General features: G+C 41.7%; 1 protein-coding gene across 5 annotated transcripts in view; it reads left to right on the top strand.

The window, feature by feature from the left end:
* Nucleotides 1-15373, top strand: part of CDKAL1 (CDK5 regulatory subunit associated protein 1 like 1) — a 636452-nt gene extending 621079 nt beyond the window's left edge. For all 5 annotated transcript variants that reach the window (XM_055322912.1, XM_055322911.1, XM_055322910.1 and 2 more), the window contains one exon: nucleotides 14274-15373. In XM_055322912.1, the coding sequence (XP_055178887.1) occupies nucleotides 14274-14465 (192 nt within the window). In that variant the 3' untranslated portion in view covers nucleotides 14466-15373. The remainder of the gene's footprint in view (nucleotides 1-14273) is intronic.
* The last annotated feature ends 11405 nt before the right edge of the window (nucleotides 15374-26778 follow it).

The raw sequence follows: 26778 nt of genomic DNA, 5'->3' as shown, positions 1-26778 counted from the left end.
CCATATTGGTCTCCACACTGCTCCTTGAGTGTGAGCACACCAGCTAAACTCCCTCAGGGTTGGCCTGTCCACATGCCAGGCCCTTTGCTTGGAACATGCTTCTCTTAGATGCTCATGTGGCACATTTGTCATTTCCTTCATTCAAGTATCTGCTGAAATTCCTCCTTGTCAGTGAATCGTTCCTGATTAGCTCTCTATAACATCACCATCCCCACCACAACCAAGTGCCGCCCTGCATCCATACTCCATTTTTCTTCATGGAAAACCTCACTGTCAAACACACCAAATATTTATGTGTTTCTTTGTCTCCCGTTACTAAAGTGGAAACTCCATTCATAAGTGCTGGGATATTTTGCTTCATTCACTTCTTCGTCTTTAATGTCTAGGACATTGCCTGGCATGGCATAGCAGATGCTTAGGAAATATCTGTTGAGTGAATGAATGAATGTATTTGTGTTGGAAAGAGAGAGAAAGATACTGAAAAGGATTGCAGGACCAAATATTTGGTCATATTATATGTCAGTTAACTATTGCCACTATAAATGCCTCATGACACAACCACAAACCTTAGAGCAGTCCAGCTAATCTCAACTATTGGATGGCTTCTTATCTTTTGGCAACCTGGTGTCTGTGAATTGGTGTCTCATTGTGTTTCTCTAATTACAAATGAGGTTAGCATATGCATATACATTTGTTAGATTCCTTTCATATATTTATTTAGATTCCTTCGTCAGTAAAGAGTCCATGTGAGTCTGTTGCCCATTTTCTTCTGTTGAGTTGATACCTTTTTAATTTTGAAGAGTTCTTTATATTATAAAAGTCTACATTCAGCTGTATATGAAGCACATGTCTTGTCTCAGTTCGTGGTTTGTCTTTTAACCTCTCGTTGGCACCTTTAGAACATCATGTATTTTTGTGATTTAAGAGCTGTCCCTCTAGCTTGTGGGTTAGAAAGGTTTTCTGCCCATATGACCTAAAATTTTTTCAGTGTTACCTTTCTCAGGTAAATAATCAATCTACCTGGAATTAATTTTTAGGGATGGTAGGTAGGGGTCAAATTTCATTGTTTTATGTGTATAATCAATTGTTTAAGAAAATGTTTTGAAAGTCCATCTTTCATGTGGGTCAGTTTCTAGCCCTCTGCCTGGCATCTTTTTATGTTAGTTGTCTATTGCTGTGGAACAAATTACTTCAAAATTTAGCAGCGTGAAACAAAAAACATTTATTATCTCAGAGCTTCTGTGGGTCAGAAATCCCAGCACAGCGTAGCTGGGGTGCCTCTGGCCTTGTACCTGTCATGAGGCTGCAGCCAGGAGTGTAGTCTTACTGAACCGTCAGCTGGGGGAAGAGTTGCCTCTGTATTCACTTGTGTGGTGATGATGGGCTTCCATTTCCGATGGGTTGTGAGGTTGAGGTTTTGGTCCTTCATGGCCTTTGGTCAGAGATCTCCTTCAGTCTCTTTTCATATGGGCTTTTGCGTAGGATACTTCACAACATGGCAGCTGGCTTTCCTCAAAGTGAGCAAGCAGAGGGAGTGAGAAACTTGGAAACCACAGTTATTTGTGACCTAATTTCAGAAGTAACATCCCATCATTTATGTCTAGTGTTATTAATTAAAAGCAAGGCCCATTCAGCTCATAGTTGGGAGGGAGAGGGAAGATATTACATGAGGGTGTGAATACTAGAAGGCAAAGATCACTGGGAGCCATCTTGGGGGTTGCCCACCACATTTTTATCGTGATATAAATAATTAAATCTCCTCATGTTAATCTTCTCTGTTATCTTCAGTGACATTTGGTAAGGTCATTTATTTTTTACTTTTTTAAAACTATCCATATTCAGAACAAAAAATAGGGGAAATGAGCATGCCTTGGGATGGATTTTTAGAAGAACACATAATGGAACTTTGGAAGTGAGGAAAATACAAATGTGAACTTGGTTCAGACGACTGAGTTTAATGTAATCATGGTAAGTGCATACCATGTAATTTTTCTTAACTGGCTTGTCTGAATTTTTCGTAGCTGAATAATCCTCATGGTGATCTATAGGAAACATTTTACATGTTAGCTCATCATTTATGAGATTCTCTGAAATAGAACAAAGCACCTGCCATCTCTTTTATTCATCTTAGTCAGTTCATGAAGTTCAATGATTCTAGAACCATATTCTCAGTGTCACTGAAAATGATGCTTAGAACAGGATGGGAGGGTTGCATTGTCATAGCAGTTAGCATTACACATGGCTTCGTTTTCCTTTAAAGCACAAACATTGCCAACACACTCTCATGGTTACCTAGTGGGAAGAAATCCTTGAGAGTAATTATTTTGAATTGAATTGCTTGCTTAAAGATTAACTTTCATACACCTGATTGTTCCGTTTGTCGACATCCTAGTTCGCAGCTTCCTGTGTACACTCCATGGAATGAGGGTGGTTTCAGATGGAGCTTAAGAGATTATCAAAAAGACTTCATCATCAGGAAAGCATCTGGACCCAATCCACCTTTCCTTTCTTCAGCTTTGCCACACCTGTGGGGCAGTGTTAGTTTGTACAGATGCATACTCGCAGCCAATGTTTTGGAATAGAGGAGTTCACATTTCTGCCATCATCATGAACATTGTGCCTACTGACTGCAAAGGCTTCTAAGGGAGCCTTTTAGTTCCTTCTTAATTTCCCGTCCCGTGTGTGTGTGTGTGTGTGTGTGTGTACTTGTGTACTTGTGTGTGTATGCTTGTGTATACATCCGTGGCTGATATTTAGTTAACAAAAGAGAGACCTACATATACATTCTAAAGTAGTTTCCAAATTTTTTTTAAATTTTTATTTATTTATGATAGTCACACAGAGAGAGAGAGAGAGAGAGGCAGAGACACAGAAACAGGCTCCATGCACCGGGAGCCCGACATGGGATTCGATCCCGGGTCTCCAGGATCGCGCCCCGGGCCAAAGGCAGGCGCTAAACCGCTCCACCACCCAGGGATCCCAAGTTTCCAAATTTTGACATGGTAAATAAATAACTTGGGTTCTAAGTGCAGCTAGTAACAAAATCTTCCCTATGTGCCTTCTCTTTGAAGAATATGACTTAAATCACAATGAATAAGAAATTAAAATAAATGCATCTCCATCTAAAATGCCAGATCTCTAATAATATACCTTTTGGCAAAGCTTCCTACCTCTTGGTTCGTGTAGAACTAAGGAGGTTACATATAAGCAAATCACAAGATACCACTGTTAGCAAAGATTTTTATATTGTATTAATTCTGGCTCCTATTCTATCCTGCCCTCCATACACTTACTTTGGTAAATCTAATGAGCCAGAAATTAGGCCAGTGTAAGGCATTTGAACCACCATTTGGTGTTAAGTTAAAGAAAGATTAGGAACTTTAAAGAAGATGACAGAACTCAGGTAGAAGCCCACAACCAGAGAGTTGAGGAGGCCTTACCAAGGTGGGACCGCCACCATTGTTCATTCTTGATGATCAGGGACTGAGGCAACACTTTACATTAGAGATACTTACATAAGAGATGCTTCCTTAAGATTATATTTTGGGAATTAAAATGCAATCTTATGATAGAAATAACTTTCAGATATAAAGATGATTTTGTATTTAAAGCAAACTTTACAGAATCAGATTTTCAGGGTCTTTGCTGATAGCATACTGCACTGCATAATGTATATTTTAACATAATTTCCTTGCATTGATCACATATTTGGTTTTGATAGATTTTCTGCATAGGCCATATGTGCAGGCTCAGTTGGAAAAAAAAAAAGAAGGTGATTCTAAACTCTAATTTATCTTGAGTTATGAGCTATCAAACATTTTTTTCTTCATCCCTGGTAGCTTCCACTTCAAGCTCTAACAATGCCTTTGAGCCATGAGAAAAATTTACACATAATATTTTGAATCCATTAAAAGAAGTTCAGAGCTTAAGAGTTGTTTTTGTATCTCTTGAGTCGGATGAATTATGATCTCACAGAAAATAATAATTATGTGATGGGTAGATGCCGAGCTTTGATTTTTGGTATGATTATCTCTTTCTTTCATTTGGCTCAGTTCAAGTCAGAGGGTTGGACATCCTGAAAGAGAAGGATCACCCAGACCATGCAGAGGCACATCAGAGCTCTTCCTTTGGTGATCGTCAAGGCAAAATCATTCAGAATATAATCTGAAATGCATTTGATCATATGGTAGATAGTTTAATAATTTATTTTTGGCCTTATTAGCAAAGCCTTGTATTTACTCTGCTGTCATCAAAACAAGATCTAAAACAAGATTATAGTGATTTCGTGTGTGTGGGTATGTTCCGGTTTAAATTTTTTTTTTTTTTTTGCGATTTTAATGACCTGATAGCAATTACACATTTGAGGTGAGAGGATGTGGGGGAAATTACATATGAATAATGTCTAATTTAGAATTGCCTGTGCCCAAAGGGATACAGAAAGGCTGACAGTACTGTGCTCTCGTCACATAACTCAGTGACAGAGGTCTTATGATGTAAGTATTCTCCCCAAATACATGAAAAGGTGTCATGGATGCCAGGTTTCATTTGTGGAGCTTGTTACATGCCAGTGAACCTACAGGGCTGATAGATGACAGGTATAACATTCTTTACAGAGATTTCAGGGACTCAAAACTACTAAGATCTTTGGTTCACAGCTCAGCGGGTACTCCTAGCTGTGTGATATTAAAAGGCTCCCAGTTTGAAGAATTGTCTGGAAAAGTAGTGGACAAAGGTAGCTTGGCACCCTTACTCCCTTGTATGTTCTCGTGTCTGGTGATGACACAAAGCACTGGGACAAGATTGTCTGTCAGTCCGAGGAACGGAGCTGGCACAGGGACCAGTCACAGGGCCCTGGCAATACCTGCAGGTGTCGAGGACAGAAAAACTCATTTAGACGCTGCTCTGCAAGATGGGAAGACAGGTGGCAACTCTCTTACAGGGATATCTTTTATTTGAGCAGAACCAGACCAACTGTTCCTCATTAAAACACATTTTGCAACATGTTCTAATGTGAGCAGATCAAATATGTGTGTGTGTGAGTGTGTTCAGAGAAAATTCAGCAATGTGCCAACTCCAGGTCACATTTACAAAATCTCAGCATGGTTCAGAACTGCAAGATAGGTAGGTTGAAGAGTCCCTGCAAGATCTGAGGCTGGCTTTCTTGGAATGGCCTTCTGTAAAGAAACACAAAGTCATACCATTATGTCCATGAGATGCAGTGGCAAGTAAAGTGGATAAAGTCTGCTTGGAAGGACTCTTAGTCCTGGTAGTCATTTGATATGCAGTGCCTTGGCTTTTCTTACTCCTTTATATTGCATTATAAAAGTGCTTCTGATAGGTTTTTACCAAGGTTGAACTTAGTATGACGAAAGTCAAGCCTCTCATCTGCTCTGCCATGTATACCTGCTCTCCATAAACTGGGCAAATTGGAATTAAGTCATGTTAACAGTTCCCTAGGAATTCGAGAGGAATGAAAGAATGCATATAGAGCACGTAGAGTCCCTCCAGGCCTGTGATAACCAGCGCCTAAATGTTTCTCATCTACTTAGTGTTTATATATAGAGGTTGTCATCCACCTGTCCTCCTGGATCCTTACGCTTCTGGTTCTGGTGCATATTTACATATTGCAGTTTGCAAATATTTTTGATAAGAAGGAATGGCAGGAGAAGCCTCTGAATAGCATGACTTTTTCCATTGGAAGGCCACACCTATCCAGCTCCCAAGAAAAGGATAGGATGTTTGCACCTGTATGAAAATATAAATATAGGACATCTGGGTGGCTCAGTTGGTTAAGCATCTGCCTTCGACTCAGGTCATGATCTCAGGGTCCTGGGATGGAGCCCCACATCAGGATCCCTGCTCAGTGGAGAGTCTGCTTCTTCCTCTCCCTCTGCTCCTTCCCCTGCTTGTGCTCTCTCATGCTCTCTTTCTCTCTCAAATAAATAAATTTCAAGTGTGTGTATATATATATATATATATAAAATGCAAAGGAACACATAGAAGTACAAATGTTCTTTCAGAGAACATTAATTGACCACCTCCTTCTGGTCCTTTCTCTTTTGGCTGAAAGAGCCGTGAGGAGCACCAACATGGTAGCTTAGCAGGTCTGCGTTAGCAGAGGCTGAGCCCCAGAGACACCATCTTCCTCCACCAGGTGCTTCATGGCAGCTAGCCATACAGCTGCTGGGAGGTGCCCTATGCCCTTTTTCCCATAAACATGAAGAACATCAGGCTTCTGTTGGGGCCCATTCTCTCGTGCAGCTGGTGCAGCTCTGCCTGAACTAAGCACACCTTCTGGTGGGACAATGAGAACATGGGGAAGTCACACATGCCAGGAGTGGTCAGCACAATAATGTACTCACACATGACAACCCATGTCGGGATCCCGGCAGCCTGTGAATGTGTTGCTTTACATGGCAAAAGGGAAGGAACTTCAGGTACGTGATTCAGTTAAAGGTTGAGATGGAGAACTTATCCTGGGTTATACCCGTGGGCCAGCATAAATCACAAGGATCCTCATTGCTAAAGCCTGTATTACTGGCTTTCAAGATATAGGCAAAAAGCCACAAGTCAGCACAGCCTCTAGAAGCTCGATAAGAAGCAAGGAAACCAGTCCTGTCCTAGAACTGCCAGAAAGAATTCAGCTTGCTGGCAGCTCTGCTGACACCTCGATTTTAGCCTTTCGGACCTCCAGAACTGCAAGAAAATGAATTTGTATTAAAACCTGAGGTTTACGGCAATTTATTAAAGTAGCGATAGAAAACTAATATGCCATGCTATTTCTCTGCTGGCCAGCTTTTCCCTATTGGTATTATTTTATTTTTGTACCTTGTAGTATTGATGATGTTTGACCCTCTGTTCTATCTACCTAATAATCGAATAAGAAATACAAGGATAGGTAAATGGCAATTTATATGGAAAGACTGTGCCTGTGAAAAATGTGAACCTGTCATACTGTGGCACAGGTGAAAACGCAAATATCCTTTCAGCTAGCACTGCCCACCTGCCTCTGTGCTGGGCCCTGGGCACTGGCGAGTCCGCTCTCAAGGAATGTGCACAGGATCATGCAGGAGTAGAAAGGCCATTGACCACCACTGACAAGGGCCATGATGAAGGCCAGCCAACAGGATGCCCAGCCCCACAGAGGGGAAGCACCCCGCTCATCTGGGGCTGTGCGCCGGTTGAGAGAGTTTTTCCGACAGGAGGTCCTGTCTGACCAAGCCCTGGGAAAACAATCACGAGAGGAAGCAGGAGGCAGACGGTGGGCGGAGGAGAGCTGGCTGGTTCAGGCTGGGCACAGGCCAGGGGCAAAAAGATTCTGTGTACCTTTGTGGGATTGGCAGTGACTTTTTTTAGTTTCCTTGAAAAAATTTTTATAACAAAAGTAAATATTGAAAGAAAAAAGCAGATGTAAAAAATGGCACATCTGACAGTTGAGCCCCTCTTCATAAATTGTGGAGTTTGAGTTTCCCTTGGCATATGAGACAGTTTTAGTTAAGAGCCGTTCCAGAAGCCTCATTCCACAGAGGACAAGCCCAGGGAGTAGGAGACATGTAGCTTCTTGGTTGTGGTTTAGCACTTGTGAGGGCAGCATCCAGGACAGGACGTCTTTACCTCGGTACCACTGACAAGTGCCCTGGGAAGCTCTGGCCTTTCCCTGTCCCAGATTACACTGCTGAGATGTAGTACAATAGCCCTTCACTTAGACCTTCTGTAGGAGACCCAGGCGCTCCACTGGGGCACTGGGCGTGTTACCTCTGACCCTGTCGACATCAGCTTATGGTAGATATGGATATCTGCTTCATTGAGGGGAGAGCTAGCCTTAGGGGGCTTAAACCACTTGCCCAAGGTCACACAGCTGCTAAATGTCTGAACCTGGATTCAGTCTCTGCCCTGCCAGAATTTGAACCCTATGCTCCTTGGTTATACACTGTGTGTCTCCTGATGATGCGTAAGGGATGGAAATAACATAAATCAATTAATCATATTTGAGGAGCAATAAAATAGTGACTTTTTAATTTTACAAAGAGAATATATCTATTTTTTAAAATTTTATTTTATTTGACAGAGAAGGAGAGAGAGCATAGGCAGGGGGAATGGTAGGCAGAGGGAGAAGGAGAAGCAGGCTCCCCACTGAGCAGAGAACCCGACGTGGGGCTCCATCCCAGGACCCTGGGATCATGACCTGAGCCAAAGGCAGCTGCTTAACCAACTGAGCCACCCAGGTGCCCCACAAAAAGAATATCTGAGATGGTTTGCCAATTCCATTAGAACGGCAAAATTCCATGGAATGTGTTAGTCTGGAGTTTTACATGCTCAAAGAACTTAATATGCGTGTCTCACTTGATCCCATAACAACCCTCTAATGTGAAAACACTCACAGTATCCCCATCTCTTAGGTGATTTTATGTGCAAACAGAGAGGATGAATCATCTGCCCCCAAATTCTAAGATGGGCGTGGGATGAGAGCCCAGAACCAGTGCACGTCCTGCTCTGGCACTGGTCCCATGCGATACCTCGTTGCACTGAATGTGTTCAGGTGTAGTAAGGAAGGCTTCTCTTTCCTTTCCCAGCAGCACACGGATAGCTGCCCAAGGAGGGAATAATTTTAGATGAACTGTCATTACCAACTAGCCAGACCAGGGTTTTTTTCTGAAGTCTTTGTCTCCATCTGATTGAAATCTGATCTGTAGCGTTCCTGAACATCAAAGTGGTTTTTGTTTGGTTTTGTTTTCATTGTAGGTACTTGGTTCTACTTTAACAGATTTATTACTTTAATAGGATTTGATAAGCTATATTTTTGAAAATTAGTAGGCTACATTAGGAATTAGTAAGTATGTTTAGGAATTAATCAGGGGAACAGTGAGATTTACAAGGGAGGAATAGCCTGTGTTAATCAAAGTGAACACTTTCCCAGTGTTGTCCTGAGTCTACTGTAACTGGGTGAAAATGGGGATCTTTGTGATTGAACAGAGTTCATATCCTGCCTCGTTTCAAATTTCTCTTTTGAGAAAGGCAATTCTGAATGGAGTTTGATTTTTTAAAAAGTGTAAGTTTGAGAGTTGGTGTTTACCTAGTCTTAGCAAGCAATAACGTTTCTCATACTGGGTGTGTTCCAGTTTGAGAGATGGAAGTGCATCTTGAATTTCAAGAATTAATAACTTCTGGTAACGATGTTTAAGAAGTTTAGGGAAGGTTTGAGCCTTCTGTTTATTTTTATTTTTTTTTAAAGATTTTATTTATTTATTCATGAGAGACACAGAGAGAGAGAGAGAGAGAAAGGCAGAGACACAAGCAGAGGTAGAAGCAGGCTCCGTGCAGGGAGCCTGATGTGGGACTCGATCCCTGGACTCCAGGATAACACCCCAAGCCAAAGGCAGACGCTCAACCGCTGAGCCACCCAGGCATCCTGCCTTCTGTTTATTTTCCAGAACTATTGACCATACAAAGTATTTCTCTAAGTCAGCTATATACATTGTTCTGTGTCTCTGTGTGTGTCTGTGTGTAACTGTGTGTCTGTCTGTGGTATCTGTGTCTGTGTGTGTCTCTTTGTGTCTATGTGTGTCTGTATGTCTGTGTGTGTGTGTGTTGGAGTCTGTGTGTATGTGTCTGGGTATTTTTGTGTGTCTGTGTGTGTGTGTCAGAGTCTGTGTGTGTGTCTGAGTCAGTGTGTGTGTGTCTGTGGGTATCTTTGTGTGTGTGTATATCTGTGTATATGTGTGTGTGTCTGTGTGTGTGTGGATATGTAAACTTGTACCTTAACATAGGTTATGTATCATCACCTCAAAGCACTTTTTGTTTAATTGCATCCTAAAAATGCTGCATTAGTTCCTGTTCACGAATACTGCTCCTGTGTAGAGATCTACCATAGTTGTATGTTTAGATGTTGGAGTGTCTTGGACTTTATGAAAAAGTTCTTCTGTTTCCTGTATTTTTATAGTTTCCTTTCAGTATCCCATTGATAGTGACAACTGAAGTGTATGAAGCCAGCTGCCACTGATTACAGTCATCTGAGAAACCTTTCTTTCAATTTTATGTTTAAAAATATACCTTCACACTCTTTTAATCAAGATCTTGAGTTGGTAAGAGGTGAGGATATGAAAGAAGCACAGTGCTACCTTGTCCCTCTCCTGCTATGTTGGTTTGTCAAGCACCCACCTTGATCCCAGGGAGAGGGGCAGGTCAGGTGGGTTTCTTGTGGCTGCCCTCACGTGCTGTTGCTCTCAGTGTGATTCTGTGACGCACACTTGGCCACTAGGAACAGGAGGGCAGCTCATCACCAGTTACGTTCAGACTTAGGTGTTTGACGGGAGTGGGTGGGGGGGCAAGGGTGTGGAGGGACCCAAGGAGGAACAGCTGCATCAAATACAACTATAGCTGATCCACTGTGGCAATTCAATAAGTAACTTTCAATTTTGAAGCAAAATTTTATGGCAAATGAGTTACAAGAAGGAGACGAAATTTTGTGAAATGCTCATCAAAAGTCAAGGGTTCTTTTTAAGGCTGAGAGCACAAACACTTCACCAGCACTGTAGCTTCGTGAAGCAGAGTGTATTGTAAACTCAACAGAATGCTTAATGCCTTAAGACTTGCCCAGCCTTGTGCAGGTCAGCCTGACCGCCGGCCTGGCACCAGTGATCACCAAGTGACAGCTTTGAATTGCAGGTGGAGAAGCAGGGCCCAGCATTCAGAATGAGGACTGGACCAGGGGGACTGTCCCTGAAGCTGGGAGACATTTCATTTCACAGGCTCACTCTTCAACGGGCCCTTTCCAAGGCCCTGTACTTACTTTCGTATTCGTATTTTTTTCTTAAAAAGAAAGCTTCAGTCCCCCACACTACCTGGGTCTACTCCTAGGTGAGGGTGTCTATGAACCTTCTAACATAATACCTGGAAGTGTGAGTGGCATTGTGTGCATAGGGCCCAGTCACGTCTACAGGTCTCTGGGGAACAGTCTGTAGTCTTCACTGGCTTCTCAAAGCCATGTATGACTCAATATGACAAACTCAGACCAAGGAGAAATTAAGCAACCTCTTAGTTAGGGTCTTGTAAGCCCAAAGTTAAGTGAAGGTTTCATTTGTAGAGGCCACATCTTCTTAGTACCCTGAATACATCACAGGACACACAGGTCACCAGCGATCTGGATAGACACCTGTTCGATTGTTTGCACCGCATCTGCAATCCACACCCCCACTCACTCACTCACTCACTCACATCCAAACACTTAGTACCTGCACGGTCCTTGCAGCCATGCAGGTCCAAGGACCCAGAGGTGAAGTAGACAGCCTCCCACATTTGAAGAACTCATACCGCTTGTGTCCTTGGAGCTGAGGAAGGCTTGCATTCCTTCCCAAGGCTGCTGAGTCCAGAGGAGCGCTGTCCTTGAGATACAGAGACTACTTTTAGTCAAAATAAAAGTTTGCCAACATAGTCTTCGCCCAAAATATCACACAGAAAGCCAGTCTCACAAGAGAATGGTCTGCTGGGACGGAGGCAGTTTTGGGTGTACTTCTGGGCTCTGGGCACGGCCCCCACTGCTGCAGGGAAGGAAGCCCCCCCTCGTTCAGCTGCATGCCCCCTCTTTGAGGTGTGGACACCAGCAGGGTGAGGGCCCACATACCTGTGCAGCAGAGAACTAAATCATGATACGACTGCCATTGGGTTGGAAAATTTATCCTTTTAGTTAACAGATTGGTGGTGTTTTGTTCTGTTTTGTTTTAACTTTGCAATGAGTCTCCTACAGTCAAAGCAAGATTTCTTGTACATCCACCACATGCATTAGCCAGTGGACATTGGATTCTAAATGATATTTTTATTTCCCCATTGCTATACTTCATACCTCTTGTTACTCATCTGAACTAACATCCTGTTGGTTCTCCATCAAACGGCCACTGCCCCTCCTTCCCAAACCTTCAGCCATCATCCTAACCTCAGTGCTCATCACCTCTCACCTCAACTCGCCACTGGATTGTCTATTCCCATTCTCTTCCTCCCTCCAACCGACCCTGCACCTTCCTGGGAATTCCGGTCTCCATGATTCTCCAGTGCACGGTGAGCCCCACACAGAGGGCGAAGGTGTCAGCGAGAGATCCTTAGGGAGCTCAGAAGGGAAGAATAAGCAAAATAAGATGGCTGCTGCACACATGTGCTGCTGTGGATTCCTGGCTCTCCCACAGACATGCCATATGCTGTCCTACCCTGGCTTGGCCCCTCGCCCCTCACTGTGCTCCTCCCGTCAGTGCTCCCCTGCCCCCACCTCCACCTCCATCTTTCAAAGGCTTGTCTCAGGTCTCAACAGGGGAGGCACCAATTCTAAACCTAAGATGGAGATCTTATATAATAGAATTAAAATCACGCTTTCAAGCACGAGAACCATCTTGACAGCAGCCAGGTGCCCCTTCCTTGCTCCTCTGCACACCCAGCAAAAAGCACCAGGGAACAGAGACCACCCAAAAAGCAGTGTGGCGGTGACTCCTAGTTCCTCATACTCCTTCCAAGCAGGACTTTCCAACCTTTTCTTTGTCTGGCACACAGAAAAAGTGACGATGGCCACACAGCACACCAGAAAAACAGAGGGAGCTGCATGTGGAGGGCCTATGCCTCTGGCCACCCAGACCCATTCAGCTCCCTCTTTGAGTTTGGAGCAGCCCCAGCCAGCAGCACCCCCACCCCAGGATCTCCACCCTGAGGGATATGTTTGTGGAAAACGATGGCCTCCATGGTCTCTCCTCTGTCATTCTTTTTTTTTTTTTTTTTTTTTGCCAAGTAGGGATGTGGTTACATCCGTAAAAGTTACATTTTTTACTCTACATAAATATTATGTTTCATGAATATTGCCTTGATTCTCCATAAACATGCTCTCTCTCTCTATCGCTTTCTATCTCTCTCTCTCATCTATTTTGTGTATAATCTGGGAAATCATGAACTTGGTCTGACACTTCAAGGAAAGGAAATGTGACTTATTCATGCCTAACTTGGGGCCACCGGCCCACGGAGGGTGTTCAGATGGGTCTGTGGTGAAGCAGTAACTAAGTGATAGCTGCTTCTTACATCAGACTAAAAACCTCAGCACAGCAAAGAAAACCATCAACAAAACAAAAAAGCAATTTGCTCAAATAGAGAAAATATTTACAAATCAACATGTCTGATATCTGATAAGTGAGTATGTAAATATGTAAAGAACTCCTACAACCCACTAGCAAAAAAAAAATCTGATTAAAAAATGGGCAGAGGATCTGAGTAGACATTTTTCCACAGAAGACATACAGATGCTTAACGGGTACATGAAAGATGCTAATCATCCCTCATCATCAGGGCAGTGCAAATCAAAACCACAGTGAGCTATCACCTCACACCTGTTAGAAGGGCCTTTATCAAAAAGACAAGAAATAACAAGTGTTGGCAAAGGTATGGAGAAAAGGGCACTGTTGTGAGGGAGTGTAAATTTGTGTAACCACTGTGGAAAACAGTATGGAGCTTCCTCAAAAAATTAAAAACAGAATGATCCAGAAACTCCTGCTTATTTGTCTGAAGAAATAACACTAACCCCTGTGTTCATTGTAGCATTATTTACAGTTATCAAAATATCCAAACAGCCTAAGTGTCCATCAGTGGATAAATGGATAGAGAAGATGTGGGATATATATTCCTATGTGTGTGTGTTATGTATATATGAATATTACTCAGCCATAAAAAAAGAGGGAAATCTTCCCATTTGCAACAACATGGATGGACCTCTGGGACACCGTACTAAGTGAAATAAGCCTCAAAAGGATAAATATCATTTGCGTTCAATTGTATGTGGAATCTAAAAAAGAATTTAAAAATTGAGCTCGTGGATCCAGAGAACAGATTGGTGGTTGCCAGAGGAGGGGGTGGGGGGTGAGCGAAATGGGTGAAGGTAGTCAGAAGGTGCACACTTCCAGTTGCGGCATGAATATGCCCCGGGGATGTAATGTACAGCGCGGGGACTGTGGTTAGCAATACTGTGTTGTGTATTTGCAAGTTGCTAAGAGAGGAGACCCTACAAGCTCTCATCGCAACAGAAAGAGTTGGAACTATGCATGGCAGTGGGTGTTAACTAGACTCATTGTGGGGGTCATTTGGGAATGCAGAAAACATCGAATCATTATGTTGAACTAAGAACAATGTTATGTGTCAGTTGTATCTCAATAAAGAAAAAAAAAGCTTCTTCTAGGGACTCGTTAGTTGACTGATGTCACAGTAGGGCTTTTTTTGCATCTTAAAGTCATTTTTTTCCCCCGTCTTCTTAGGGCTTCAGAAACAGGCCGACGAGTCACCTGAGCTCGGCTTGCCACCCTTCTGCTGCGGTGCGGCGGGACTCTGCTAGCTCCAGACTGGTGCTCCACTTGCAGAAACTCCATCAAGACTGTGCACTGAGGGTGTCTGTGGGCCTGGCTCTATTTGCTCTTCTTCTGGCTTTTTTGGTCAAAGTCTATAATTAAAACACAACTAAATGAAGCATTTGTGAAGAAGAATAAATTTCTAAGTAAAACCTGCAACGAACGGAAAAACAACCACGTCGGTTCTCCAAGAGCAGTAATCTATCCTGGTCTCACTGCCTCCCCTTCAGCCCTACTTTTTAATGGGCTTCCTCTGTCTCACATTGAGTTGGGCCATCGGTTATTTGACCTAAAACCTGCTAACTGTTGCCATAGCATATCTTCTAAATTAAGCTCCTTTTGGTTTATTTGCAGCAAGAAATGCAAGTGATTGCATTTTTCTTTCACTCTCCAGTCTTCAAGTCAGAACTTCATTGTACCCCGGATCCAGTCATCTTTTCCTGATGTGGGAAGAATTTTGAGACTTCAATAAACATTAAAAAAAAAAAAAAAGTACCTTTTTCCTTATGCTTTGTTTGGAGTCCCAGTGCTACCAACATCTTATTTCTCACAGCAGATGCTTTCCTGGAAGGTTTATATAGAAACCTGTGTTTAAAACAAGAATTATCTTGGAATGCACAGCGAGAGTCACCAGGTAAAGGACTCTCGGTGACATTTTCTAGAAGCATGAGGAATCACCCACTTCTTTGGCACCCACAAACTTTCAAAAACTGGGTTTGTCTAAAACCAGCTGCGCCCCGTTTCTGACAGTTTTGATCGATGACACCAATGTTTGTTTCTACCTGACACCCTTGGCCTTTACTAAATAGAGTGACTTATTTCACAACAGAAGGAATCGATGTACTAAGCCACCTTAGGAACATCAGAATTTAAATGTTATTGGGATCATCTAGGCACAGGGAATTTGGGTGCCTTCTGGTTACCACAGGACATTTCATCGTTTAACCCACACTCCTGTTCAGCTCTTTTATGTGTCTTTCAGGAATCCAAATTAAAATGTATTTGTGTCATCAGTTGGTGCAGCTAAAAGAACAAACCAAGCAAACAAAACTAGTGTCAGTACAGTTCCCCAGTATCTGGCGTGTGCTTCTAAAAGGAAAACACGTTTTGGATGCAGACCACCTGCCTGTGCCCCTCCCAAGTCCCCCAGGGGAACATGCCTTTGGGATGGCCCTGGCTAAAGCCTAGAGTCACATTGGGTAGGACACAAGAAGAGCTTTGCGCCCCTATTGACCCGAGACAAGCCCCGCCTCACCCTTTCCCCGCTATTTCCCTCTTACTCCTCCCGTTTCTTTCCTCCCCTCCTGCTCTTTGCACCCTAGTCTCCTTGCCTCCACTCTCCCTCTTCATTTGTCCTTCCTGTGAAAGAATCCAACAGCCCCACTGCCCCTCACCACCGTGGTGGGGCTTCTCAAGGATTGTTTCAGCTTTTGGGGTTGTTTCCTCTCTGCCTCTACTGTTTCTTACTCCCAGCTGGGCTGCAACTTCATTTTGCCCTTTGGTTCAAAAAGTGTAAAAGCAGGGACCAGACCATATGTGATAGCATTTGCTATACTGGTGAGCAGTTGGCAAGAGGGGTGGCTACGGTCTGAAAATCCAGTTTGCTTTTTTCCATGACCTCCTGCTGGAGGGAGGGAGAAGGGCAGGGTGTGGTGGTTGCTGACAACACAGTTCTCTTGTGGACAGGATGAGCCTGGGAGCCCTAGGAGCAAGTGCATTCATCAGGAAGGCCATCACCTTTCCAGGTCTTTCCTGGCCACAGTACTACTGCACATGGCCCACCCCTCTGGAGATAGGCCTGGCCTTGTGACCTTTGTTGGCCAATGCAACAGGAGTGGAAGGGTCCTATCTTTGAGGTAGACACGTTCAGAGCTGGGGTACATTCACCATATACTTTTCCCGCCACAAGGGTGATTATTACACATGTCAGGATAGAGCTTTCCTTGGCTGAGTCCCTGAGGGAGTCCAAGGAGCAGAGCCCCCTACCAACATGCACTAGACATGTGTAAAACAGGAAAGGAACTTTAGTTGTGTTAAGCCACCGAGATTGGGCATTGTTGTCCACCTAGAATAAGCTATCCTGATTCATTCAAAGAGTCAGCCATGATAGGATGGTTGACTTTGCATTTGTGAATGTAGCTGGTGATGTGCCTAGTATTTTTCTTGTCATGTTTTCCCTTAGTACCAAAGTCCTTTTTTTTTTCAATTTCCTTTTTTTTTTTTTTTTTTTTTTTAATAGTGGCTATTCCTGCTGAAAAGTAACTATGAAGAGATCTATCTTGGTGCATTCAGGCTGCCATAACACTTCCATAGACGGTGGCTTATAACCAGCAGAAATATATTTCTCATGGTTCTGGATACTAGACAGTTCAAGGTCAAGGCACTGGCAGATTTAATATCTTGTGAAGACTCACTTCCTGCTTCAGAGATGGCCATCTGCTTATGCATCTCATATGGTAGAAGGGGTGAGGGAGCTCTCCAGGTCTTGTAATCCCATTGGTCAGGACTCCACCCTCATGATCTGGTCACCTCTCAAAGGCTCCATCTCCTATCATCACATTTTTTTTTAAAGATTTTATTTATTTATTCATGAGAGACACAGAATGAGAGGCAGCGACATAGGCAGAGAGAAAGGCAGGCTCCCTACAGGGAGCCTGATATGGGACTCGATCCCAGGACCCCAGGATCACGACTTGAGCCAAAGGCAGACACTCAACCCCTGAGCCACCCAAGTGCCCCATCATCACATTTTTAAATAAAGAAGCTATATTAATCAGGTTTCTTTTCTCTTCCTCCCTCTCCCTGTTCCTCTCTCATTCTGTCTTCATTCATCAAGTGTGAGTAGAATAATGTAAAAAAAAAAAATCTTTCGTGAAAACTTTGCTTTGTTGCTGGGAAAATGTGTCTAAACATCAGATTTCCATATGTCTTTCCGTCAAAACATATGCTTTTCTGTTGACTTCAGTCCAGGTTGAAAATTTCAGTCATGGAGAGAGAATTAGAGTTACAAATGAAACTTCAAGGGGTTTTATCATAACACAGAGATAGAGGAAGTAAAGGAAGGGCAAGAGGGAGAGAAAGGAAGAAAAGAGAGAAGAAAAAAAAGGAAAAAGATATTCTTAAGATTTGCCTGGCCCCTGAGGCACCCCAGGATATTTTAAATTTTTGAGGCAAACACAGTGACATCTGTCAAATACCGTACAAACTAGTCACTCAAAATGGTTCCATTTCAATGTTGGAATGCACACTTTCCCATGATGCCATGTCTAAGACTGGATTTTAGGCAGTTGCTATGACAAAAAAAAAGCAAGTATAAAGTGAAAATGTGGAACAGGAACTACAGACTTACCTTATTTCACAGTTTGAGAAGTTGTGCAATGCCCAACAGATGCACATGTTCCATTAATCAGTAATTATGGTAATTTTGGAATAAAATATAAAGTAAAAATAGGTTTACTTCAGTTTACTTATATTACTTTTTCACACAGATTTTATAAGATATTTCAGACACAGGTATTTATTAAATTGTTAGTACCTACCTGCTTAGTAAACAGAATGGTTAACTGTTTCTATTTGCTAGGAGTGTCATGAATCGAGAAAGCTTGAGAACCTCAGCTCTGTGGCATAACCTATAGAGGATCCATGCCAAATTTATATTTAATCTGGGATTATAATTATTTCTCAAAATATTTTTTAGTCTTTTAATTTATTAATAGTATGTGTTGGATAAATTTACATTTGCCTTCCCACTGAGCTAGAATTTATGATGTTGAAACTATAAAATTTGCAGTGCATAGGTGGCTCAGTCAGTTGAGCATTGGCTCTTGGTTTCAGCTCAGGTCATAATCTTGGAGCCCTGGGATCAAGCCCCATGTTGGGCTCCATGCTCAGTGGGGAGTCTGCTTGGGATTCTCTGTCTTCCTCTTCCTCTCCTCCTCCCTCCCTCTCTCTCTAATAAATAAATCTTAAAAAAGGAAAGAAACTATAAAGAAAAACTTACTGAGTTAAGGAACTTATGTAAATGAGTCAAGGATCTGAATCAACTGGATTCAGACCTCAGTAGTTTCCTCAAATCTCAGTATAAATTAGAGGCAAATAATTTAGGGAAAGAGCATGAGGTTTTTGACATCTGCAGTAGTTCAGTTTAACTTGCAGCCAGGCCAACTTCTAACCTTCATCTGTAAAATAGAGACACGATTCCACTGCAGGATCATCGAAAGATGAAATGGGATCACACATATCAAGCAGTATGTCCTTGGCACACCTAATTTCTTCCCCTTTCATGATTTACTTTGCCCATTTAAACATGAAAACCAATTTTATAAATAAGGCTAGGTGGTCTTAAATTCTGATATTAACACATGACCACCCAAAAGAATTATATATGGAATAAAAAGATTCCTGCCTCAAGGGACTTAGAGTCTAATTCTAACAAACGCAGCAAAGGAAGAAAAATTCAAAGAAAATGGATTGCAGCTGTATTTGAGGAGATCAAATTAATGAATGGTGTGGGGCACAGATTTGGGTGGCCAATCTAAGATCAAGAAGCAGATTTTCCATGGCCAAAGATGAAAAGAGCAAGCAGACTAATAGGAGACCTAGAAGTCATGCCCTCCCCCACCCTGCCTTGGGGGTAAAAGGAAATGCATTATTATTCTTCATTACTTTTCTGTCAATTATTTCCTACCGGTACTGTTTCTAAGGGTTCCATACCCAAAATATCCCAACTGTATAGAGGTTGGAGCAAAGAGTTTCATTTGGTCTCTTATGGTCTTCCTAGTTAATGGACATCTGACTATACTTACACATACTGATAAGGCAAGTTCCCAGGAAAAAAAAATACATTTATGTAATTAAATATACATATTTATTTAACATATATATATATATATGCACACACATTTTTAAAAGCCTAACCTTGGATAAAGGTAAGAGAAAACCTGGAATTCAGAAAAGCCTAAAGAACTAGAAATTTTAACTCTTAGGTTTATCTAATTTGCTCTTAATATGCCTACTTAATTGTAGTGAGTACAGATGTTACTGTCTGATTCCAAAGGTCCAAGCTTTTAACTTCTGTTTTTACCCCCAATTTCCACAAAGAGGAATAATGCATACGTGGTTTTTAAGCAGACCTAGAGATTTTCAAATAGATACAAAGCATGTTGTTGACTTGTTTTACTTGGGCCCAACCTTTGTGAACTAAAGCATACCATCCATACAGTGTATGCATAAGTAATGAGGCTACTTGCAAACTACAGCTTACTTTTAAATTGAGTGTTATCTCCCTTGAAGAGTCACTTTGGAATGACTCCGATGACACTCAATCCTGAATGTAGCTCCTGGTGCTAGCTTGTGAGTCTCTGTCCTTGCAGGAGGAATTTCTGTGATATCTTTACTCTTCCAGGTGTGATCTGTTTTGAAATGGCCAGAAGTAATTTAAACATACCTGGTGAGTGAAGATTAGATTGAACGAGATATACTGGTAGGGGTCCCTGAGAAAATATTTCCGTGGACATTGGCCATCTTAAGAAAATGCCTTGTAGTAAAACTTTCTTCCCTTAAACACTAGACTTTCCCCTGAGCAGCATGGACAAACAGGAGGAAGTGGCTTCAGTAGTGAATTCTACAAAACATATATAAAGAATAATGAACACCCATCCTTCTCATACACTTTCAAAAAAAATGAAAAAGGAAGGACATTTTCTAATTCATACTATGAGGCCAGCATTACCTTGATACTAGAGCCAAATAAAGATACCACAAAAAAAAAAAGAAAGAAAGAAAGAAGAAAGAAAGAAAGAAAGAAAGAAAGAAAGAAAGAAAATGGAGAACCAATGTCCATTATGAATATAAATGCAAAAATACTTAAAGTATTAGCAAGTTGATCTCAACAACATATTAAAAGGATTATTTACCATGACATGGCAGGATTTATTCCAGGAATGTAAGGGTAGTTCAACATAAAATTGACATTACATATCACACTAATAAAATGAAGGGGAGGAGTATCCCTGGGTGGCTCAGCAGTTTAACACCTGCCTTCGGCCCAGGGTGTGATCCTGGAGACCCGGGATCAAGTCCCATGTCAGGCTCCCTGCATGGAGACTGCTTCTCCCTCTGCCTGTGTCTCTGCCTCTCTCTCTCTCTCTCTCTCTCTCTCTCTCTCTCTCTCTCTCATGAATAAATAAATAAAATCTTTAAAAAATAAAATAAAATGAAGGGGAAATAAACATTTGATTATTTCAACTGACACAGCAAAGCATTTGACAAAATCCAATACCTTTCATGACAAAAACTTCTTAGAAAACTAGGAACAGAGGGGAAATTTCTCAACACGATAAAGGCTATTTATGAAAACCCACAGCTCACACCATATTCTGTGGTAAAAGACAAAGGTTTCCCCCTAAGATAAAGAACAAGACAGGGATGCCCACTTTCACTGCTGCTATAAAACATTGTACTAGAGGTTCCAGTGAGAGCTGTTTGCCAAGAAGATTAAATAAAAGGCATCCAAATTGGAAAGGAAGAAGTAAAACTGTATTTGCAGATAACATGATGAAGCAAGGCATAAAAAAATTCCAAAGAATTCACAAGAAAGCTGTTAGAGCTAATAAACAAATTTGGCCCAGTTGTAGATTTTAAGATCAATACACACAAATCAGTTGTGTTTCTATATACCAGCAATGAACCATTAAAAAAAAAAAAAAAGCAGAGCAGCCCAGGTGGCTCAGCGGTTTAGCGCCGCCTTCAGCCCAGGGCATGATCCTGGAGACAGGGGATCTAGTCCCACATCAGGCTCCCTGCATGGAGCCTGCTTCTCCCTCTGCCTCTGTCTCTGTCTCTCTCTCTCTCTTTGAGTCTCTCATAAATAAATAAATAAATAAATAAATAAATAAATAAATAAAATATTTTTAAAAAATTAAAATTAAAAAAATAAAAATTAAAAAAAGAAAGCAATTCCATTTACAATTAACACCTAAAGAATTAAATACCAAAGAATAAATTTAACAAGAGTGGTAAAAGACTTGTATGCTGAAAACAATACACCATTGCTGAAAGAAATTTTTAAATATCTAAATAAATGTAAAGATATCCCTTGTTCACAGAAAGGACTTCACATTGTTAAAACACTATCTAATATGAGCTACAGATTCAATGCAATCCCTATCAAAACAGCCTTTTTTTTTTTTTTTTGCATAAATGGAAAAGCCAACTCTCAAATTCAAATGGAATTGCAAGGGGTCCCTAATTGCCAAAATAGTCTTGGAAAAGAATAACAAAGTTCTGGGCATCTGAGTGGCTCAGTACAGTGAGTATCCAATTCTTGATTTCAAGTCAGGTCATGATCTCATGGTCACGAGATCCAGCCCACGTGGGCTCTGTGCTCAGCAGGGAGTCTGCTTGGGATTCTCTCTCTCCCTCTCTGCCTCTGCCTCTCCCATTTGGGAGAGCCAAAACCATTCAATAAAGGGCAGTCTTTTCAAAGAATGGTATTGGGAAAACTGGATATCTACATACAGAAGAATAAAGTTGGGCTTTTACCTTACTCTATATATGAAAATGATCTCAAAATGGATAAAAGACCAAAATAAACTTAAAAGGTAAGTTTATAGAACTTCTAGAAGAAAACAAAACATTGGGGAAAATCTTCACGACTTTAGATTTGGTAAAAATTTCATAGATGTGATTCCAAAATACAGGAAACAGCAGAAAAATTTTGTACTTCATCAAAATTAAGAACTTTTATACATCAAAGGACACTATCAAGCAAGATGATAACCTACAGAATGGGAGAAAATATTTGCAAATCCTATCTCTGATAAGAGATTAATATCCAGAATATATAGAGAAGTCCTAAAATTCAACAAACCACTAATAAACAACTGAACTTAAAAAATGTGTAGGGGCGCCCGAGAGGCTCAGTACGTTGAACGTCTGACTCTTGGTTTTGACTCAGGTGATGATCTCCTGGGTCCTAGGATTGAGCCCTGAGTTGGGCTTTGTCCTCAACAGGGAGTCTGTTTGAAGATTCTCTCCCTCTACCCCTCCTCCCACTTGCATACATGCTATCTCTCTCTCTCTCTGTCTCTAATAAATATATATTTTTAAATGTGTAAGAGACTTGAGTAGATATTTCTCCAAAGAAGATACACATATGGCCGATAAAGCACATGAAAAGATGCTCAATATCATTAGTCCTTAGGAAAATGCAAATCAGGACACCTGGATGGCTCAGTCAGGTAAGGGCCTGACTCTTGATTTCAGCTCAGGTCATGATTTCAGGGTCTTGGGTTCGAGCCCTGCATTAGGCTCCATGCTCAGTGGAGGAGTCTACTTGAAATTCTCTCTCCCTCTCTCTCTGCCCCCCTTCCCTGTACAAATAATAAATAAGTCTTTTTAAAAAAAATGAAAATATACATCAAAATCACATTGAGTTCCTATTTCACACCCATTAATATGGCTGCCATCAAAGTAAAAGATAATATAGAGAAATTGGAACCCTCATTTATTATGAGTGAAAATATAAAATGGGTCAGCCACAATGGGATATAGCTTGGCAGTTCTTCAAATTTAAACCTAGAATTCCCTTATGACCCAGCAATTCTATTCTAGCTATATATATGTATATGGTCCAAAAGATTTGAACATAGGGACTCTAACAGGTGCCCATATGTTCCTAACAGCATTATTCACAATAGGAAAAAGGTGGAAACAATCCAAATGTCCATTGATAGATGAATGCATAAGCAAAATGTAGTACACAGTGTAGTAGACAATGAAATATTAGCCTTAAAAAGAAGTGAAATTCTAACAACATGCTACAACATGGATGAACCTTGAAAACACTAGGCATACAGTGAAAAAAGCCAGACACAGAAGGACAGATATTGTATGATCCCACTTATAGGAAGTACCTAGACTAGATTAATACATAGATACAGAAAGTAGAATTAAAGTTACCAGGAGCTGAGGGGAGGAGGAAAGAGGCAGTATTGTTTAGTGGGTACAGAGTTTATGTTGGGTATAATGAAACAGTTTTATAAATAGACCATGTCGGGGATCCCTGGGTCCTTGGCGGTTTGGCACCTGCCTTTGGCCTGGGGCATGATCCTGGGGTCCCGGGATCAAGTCCTGTGTCAGGTTCCTTGCATGGAGCCTGCTTCTCCCTCTGCCTGTGTCTCTGCCCTCCCCCTCTCTGTCATGAATAAATGAATAAAATCTTTTTAAAAAAATAAATAGACCATGTTAATAGTTAGGCATACACCACTGTAAATTTATTTAATACCCCTGAATTATATACTAAGAAATGGTTACCATGATAAATGTTGTTATGCATATTTCACCAAAATTAGGAAGGCACTGTACGGTAAAAGTTCATGGTGACTTTGAGACAGAGTGCAGCGAGAGCCTAGTATATACAAGGGAAGTGACTGGAAATTAAGAAATCTGCTCAGATCACATTTGTGAAGTGTTTTGATACCAGGAAGGAAGGAATCTCAACCTTATCTGATAGTCAAGGAAGGGCCACTCCAGACTCCTAAAGAGACTTCTAAATATCGAAGGCTCCAAAGAGAGTCCTGTTTGGGAAGAGAAGCACTGACCGGAGCAGGATGGCTGGTCTCCTGCTGGTGCTCCAAGCCAGTGGGTTCCTCTTAACCTTACTCTCTATGAGGCTTTTGGAAACATACAACGTAATAACCACTTTTTCGGAACCATGAAGCAAGGTTTAGGTGTAGAGTTTAGCTCTGCACTTTATCTTGAGTTTTTCATCTGCTGCTAAGCTTCTAAATCTGTCCGTTTCCCAGGAGAACTGTGAGCAGACCTCAGCTTAGCCAGTTGGTTGGTGATGGTTCTTGTCATTGTCATTACTGACACCAGTACTGCTGATCCTGGGAGTTGGTTTCTTTTACAACTGTTGCTGTAACACCGAACAGATAACCCAATGTGTGGATCCCATCAGTATTTTAATTAAGAAAATGCCTCACTAAGAGTCTAGCTCCTGTCTTTGTAGTTCAGCGTCCTTGATCTTTAATCTTTGCTTTGGCACTTCCATACCGAGTGACGTCTGGGGACCTAGCAACCCTCTATCCATCCAGCACCTGCTACCTTCCCTGTGTATCTACTGTGCGATTTAAGTGAGTGACTCCAGCTCTCTGGTTTGATCCTCTGTATCTCAAATTCTGTAAATACACCTGTTCAGTTAAGGATTCAGATCCTCTCAAGAAATGGATGTGGCTTTTTTTTTTTTTTAACCAAAAAGCCACCTGTGATAACCATCTCAGGCTGTGATCCTTAGAGAACAAGGATGTGTTCCTGGATTTTTGTCTCATTTTTTGTTTTTAGCCATCGTGACTTCTACCATCTTACTCGAGATATAAGGGAAGGGCTTCTGCTGCCTATAGATACCAAATCATGGCCCCCTACCCTCAATTCCAACCTTCATGTCAAAAGTCTAAATTCCTCATGATTGGCCCATTAACACATTAAAACTTGTCACACCTATAAGACCAAAAAAACTAGACTATAATTTGGTCTCCACTCCAGGCTTTGGGTGTAAGTAAACCTGACTGTAGCCCACTGTTTCACCCAGGAAACAGTGGTGGGTGGTCAATATCATGTCTCCTTTGGTTCCGAGTGAAATCAGAAATCAAATGGAAAATGAACAAGGAGACAGAGCTTAAGAGTCCAGGTCCCACCCAGAGGAAGTAAAGAATCTTTTGAAATTTCTTTTTACATTTTAACATGGATCAACCTATTCAGGATAGGCTGGGTTTTGTCTCCTTTAAAAGAACGATCTGCAAACCTTTGAAGGAAGCAGTTGTGTCTGTCGTCCTTGACCATCTTTCTTCTTTTTATATCTTTTTTTTTTTTTGTCTCTGATTCTCCCAACAGTTTTTCTATTCACACATTCCTTCCGTGTGGAAGCACTCTAACCCCATCTGCTCAAAACAAGATTCTAACATGTCTCGTTAAAGCCCCTCTTCTCTCTGTCCCTCTTAACACAACAGCCTCCAAGATTTCTGAAGTTAAAGGGGTCAAATGTTCCAAAGCAATCTTACAAAAAGCAGAAGTTGGTTGGATAGCAGTCTAAAAAATGTAATCTCATGAAACCCGATTGCTTTGGGCAATCAGAATTATATAAGCTACAAGAAAATTCAGTAGCTAAAAATATTGTATTTCAGGTCAAAGAATATATTTAATGCCTCGAGACATACAAATCAAAAGGAAAAGTGGGGAAGGGGAAGCAATTTAATACCGGCCTTTCCTCATGCTGTGTGGCAAATTCTAGCTGTCTATCTGAGGAGCTGAAGTAACTTCAATTAATATTGAAAGCGAAGCCTATGTCAGCATAACACTGAAGTCACAAATGTAAACTCCCTGAAAGTCACTACGGGCTGCCTTCTGGTAATCAATCCTAAACAGCCTCCGTTTCTCTCAAATGTGTCAGGGAGTTCAACTTTCTTACAGAAACATTTGAAATTTGAGTTGACATTCGAATTGGTTATGTGGAAAGACTGCTCCTGCTCAACACTTGACAGAAAGGGGTCAGTGTGTTTCTCTCTGCTTCACCTAGGACCTGGTTTTGCTTGAGATGGCAGAGGTGGTAACGCTACAGGACAGCCTAGAATAAGAGCAAGAGGGGCTCCTGGAAACCATGGAGTTTTTTCCCCTTATTTTAAAGATGGAGAAACTGAGGTGAAGGTGAGTTAAGTGACTTGTCTATGCCATCCCTCTAGTTTGGAGCAAAGAGTGTTCTCTTTGGTGTCGAGATGCCTTGGGGTGGAACTCTAGACCTACCTATGCCCAGACACATATCATAACTGAGTGCGTCTCTTTGAGGCTCCCCTCACAGCTAAGAGAATTTCTGAGCAGCACGGGCCAGAGGTGTTGCTACAGCTGTTTCCTCCCCCTGAGTTCTTAGTCCCAAACCCAGAGAGAAGGCAGCAGGAAGAGGCTGGTGGGGGTGGAGGGTGGGGGTAGGGAGCTGTGAATTAGCCCAGGGTGACTTTTCTCTCTCCACTGGAATGGGGTCATACAAAGTTGAGTTATATGGGGCTCCTGGGTAGCTCAGTTCATTAGGTGTCTGATTTGGGCTCAGGCCATCATCTTGGGGTCCTTGGATCTGCCTGTGTTGGGCTGCATGCTCAGGGGGGAGCCTGCTTCTCCCTCTCCCTCTGCCCCACCCCCACCCCCAGTTTGTGTGTGCTCTCTTCCCGGACTCCTGTGCTAACCAACCCTTGAATATGATTTCTAGAATCAATAATGGCAAACTACAGTGACTTCAGCTTCCTCCAAAGTGGTGAGCCAGGACCCATCTCCTTATTTCTGTTCCATTTCAGGTCCTCCCACCATGTCTGTTCCTGGATTTCTTTTTTTTTTTTTAATTTTTTTTTTTATTTACTTATGATAGTTT

The sequence above is a fragment of the Nyctereutes procyonoides genome, unplaced genomic scaffold (assembly GCF_905146905.1).
Source record: "Nyctereutes procyonoides isolate TBG_1078 unplaced genomic scaffold, NYPRO_anot_genome, whole genome shotgun sequence".
Taxonomy (NCBI): Eukaryota; Metazoa; Chordata; class Mammalia; order Carnivora; family Canidae; genus Nyctereutes; species Nyctereutes procyonoides.
Note: the sequence above shows the minus strand (reverse complement) of the source record. Positions and strands in the feature narration are given on the sequence as shown.